General features: G+C 44.5%; 2 protein-coding genes across 2 annotated transcripts; both read right to left on the bottom strand.

The window, feature by feature from the left end:
* Nucleotides 1-1,549: 1,549 nt before the first annotated feature.
* On the bottom strand, nucleotides 1,550-2,200 carry LOC122068408 (anthocyanidin 3-O-glucosyltransferase 5-like). The gene has a single exon (XM_042632265.1). The coding sequence runs from the start codon at nucleotides 2,198-2,200 to the stop codon at nucleotides 1,550-1,552; it is 651 nt and encodes a 216-aa protein (XP_042488199.1).
* Nucleotides 2,201-2,365: 165 nt separating this feature from the next.
* On the bottom strand, nucleotides 2,366-2,893 carry LOC122068407 (anthocyanidin 3-O-glucosyltransferase 5-like). The gene has a single exon (XM_042632264.1). It carries the CDS (start codon nucleotides 2,891-2,893, stop codon nucleotides 2,366-2,368), a length of 528 nt encoding a protein of 175 aa, XP_042488198.1.
* Nucleotides 2,894-2,932: the final 39 nt, after the last annotated feature.

The raw sequence follows: 2,932 nt of genomic DNA, 5'->3' as shown, positions 1-2,932 counted from the left end.
TTTTTTTTTTTTTCTTCTTCCTATTTTAGTGGGGAAATAAAAAGGAAAATTTAAATGGTTAAGTGAAATTTTTTTCACGTGTAAAATATGTTTCCCTTGGAATCAAACATCTAAATTTATTTTTTCTGAAAAAAAAATTCCACTTTACATAAAAAATTTGCATTCCCCTTACAACCAAACAAAGCCATAATGAATCCAAACTCCACTTTCCCTCATGCGGTGGCTCTTGGTTTACTATTTTGGGCTTTTGGGAATCAATTACCTTGGGGGAGCTGGGTCGGGTTTTGTAAACCCATGCCCAACCCAAGGTCTAATGTTCTCAATCCATCCCAGCTCATCTAGGCTGGACTCAGCCCAACCTAATGCATTGATATGGGCCATATGGCCACTATGAGTATACTAGCACTTATATGATACGACTGATGAACTGTGTTGCCATGAGGCAGATAGTGAAAACTAACTAGCGAAGTTTAGTTTTTCCCTTTGTGAAGTTGGCTCTTTTATGATACAGGTTTTTCTTGTGTGGAATCTTTTGTGGGATGCACCTCTTTCAACTTCCATTAAAACTTACGTGATTGTTGAGATTGGTTGTCTAGGATTATTTTGCCAAATTAGCATGGGACCAACCAAGGGTAGGGATGTATTTTAATTTGCCAACTTTCGTATCTGAGTTTAGGGATGTATACACGAGTAGGTAAGGAACTTTTTCTCACATAATTATTGTTGGAGTTGCATTTTACTCGGGTTCATAGGATTTCTTATATATTGTATCTACCTAAAACCCGTAGACATGATGAAAAATCACTACTCCTTTCATGTGATTGTGAGCATCCATGTCAAACTACATTAAATTTGATTATGCACCATGCAAGGAGAGATTATGAAGAAAAAATGGGGAAAAGGGAAATTCAGAAGGAAATAGAAGAAATATGAGAGAAACAAGGTTGTTTGACTTTATAGATGAAGTTTGGCATCCTACTTGGTGTGAAGAAACCAACCTCATCTTGTTTGAGATCATTTTACTAGTGGATAGGGCTAAGGAAGCAGTCGTTACACCACATTTCATTTTTCTCTCATCTTTACACATAATAGATGACCATCTTCACTGTTCCATAACACAATAACTTATTTTTAACTAAATAACTAAACAAATAAGCATTTTTAAATAAATAATCATTGTCAGTTTAGTCCGATGATCATATTGGAATAAATAAATAACCGAATAAATAAAAAGAGAAAAAATGAAAACAAATATATAAGCATCTACATGGTTGAGCTTAGTCTAAAAATAATAAAAGAAGGTAAAAGAAACCACATTCAGGAAGAGTAGCAAACTGGGAAGCAGAGGATCGATCACAGAGTCAATGATTCTTTCAACATTGAAACCTTCATTGGATTGTCATTAGCACAGGAAAAAATATTGGGATCTAAGCCCGACTGCTCATAACCACTCATGAGCTCCATCGATCTCCCTGCCTTTGCTTTAGCATAACCAATCTGCTTCCACTGGTGCGCAACATGAGAGAGCCAATCCCGAGAAGACCCACCCTCATCCACCGCTCTCAACCCACTCTCCTTCACTTCCTTCATTCTTCTCCTCGTTGCTTCCCCTTCCTTTCCCATTGCCAACCTCACCAGCTTCTCGATCTCTTCCCTTCTCACCACCATCTTCGTCGGCAACTCCTTCGTCCTCAAACCCACACATAATTCCTCCGCCACCATTGCCGCATTCGTCTTCTGTTCTGCGTACAGCGGCCACGCAATAATCGGTACTCCGTTCACCATGCTTTCCAATATCGAGTTCCATCCACAGTGTGATTCCTACCGATGGATGGCTCAACACCACTAACTGAGGGGCCCACATAGGGACAACCAATCCTACCTCTTGGGTTCGATTCAAGAACCCATCGCGCAAATACCTTGAAAGCCCATCACCTCCGCCTCCGGCGTTGAATAAAGCCCCGTCCTTGCCAGCAGGCGGACGCACCACCCAAAGGAATCGTTTCCCACTCAACTCCAACCCAAAGGCCAACTCAGTGAGTTGCTCTTCCGACAGCGTTCCGCCGCTCCCAAACGATACATAAATCACCGATTCGACGGGTTGTTCAACCAGCCAAGCCAGACAGTCTGCATGTGATTTGTCACAAGGTAGACCGGATGATCTAACTATTGGGCCTACCGGATAAACCGGCAGCGGCATGATCCAACGTAGGATGGGATCTTCTCGAAGCGCTCTGAGTGTTCTTGGCTCTAAGTCCTCCCACGTGTTTACTAATATCCCATCTGCTAGGGGTAAGGTGGACCCCATATGGAGACAACAGTTGTATTGGTCTTACTTCCGGTCCATCATGGAATCGAGCAAGTCCTACGCCCGAATCGGCTTGCAACCTGGGATGCAAAGCGGCTCCTGCATGTCCACGTACTCGCCCTTTATCTCCTTATGCAGCGTCGGCACGGACACCATCAACGCCAAGTAAGCTGCCGTCATCGGGATGTAGAGGTATTTGGGGATGTCTAGCTCTTCTGCGACGGTGAAAGCACTGGTGCCGAACATTTCAACGACCAGGACAGTGGGTTGCCGTGACATGTCAGCAATAGCAGCTCGTAAGGCTGGGATTGATTCTCTGACGATGATGTGGATACAGGAGACGACGGCTGTTTGACGAGTGACAAAGGTGGAGATATTGGGCGGCGATAGATGGACGATGCGGATGGCGGAGGGGAGGTTTAGGGATTCGACTTTAGATAGGAAAGTGGTAGTGGGAGCTGAGGCGACGAAGATGGTGGAGTGGAAGCCATGCAGGGAGAACAAGCACTTGGAGAGGGCTACCAGAGGAATTAGATGGCTGCCGGGGCTTGCAAAGAGTGCCACGTGTGGATTTGGCAAGTCCATGGCTGGGATTTTGGGTGGTGGTGGGTGGGGGGGGGGGGG

Source organism: Macadamia integrifolia, unplaced genomic scaffold (genome assembly GCF_013358625.1).
Source record: "Macadamia integrifolia cultivar HAES 741 unplaced genomic scaffold, SCU_Mint_v3 scaffold3822, whole genome shotgun sequence".
Classification (NCBI taxonomy): domain Eukaryota; kingdom Viridiplantae; phylum Streptophyta; class Magnoliopsida; order Proteales; family Proteaceae; genus Macadamia; species Macadamia integrifolia.
This window is presented reverse-complemented; position numbering and strand designations above follow the sequence as displayed.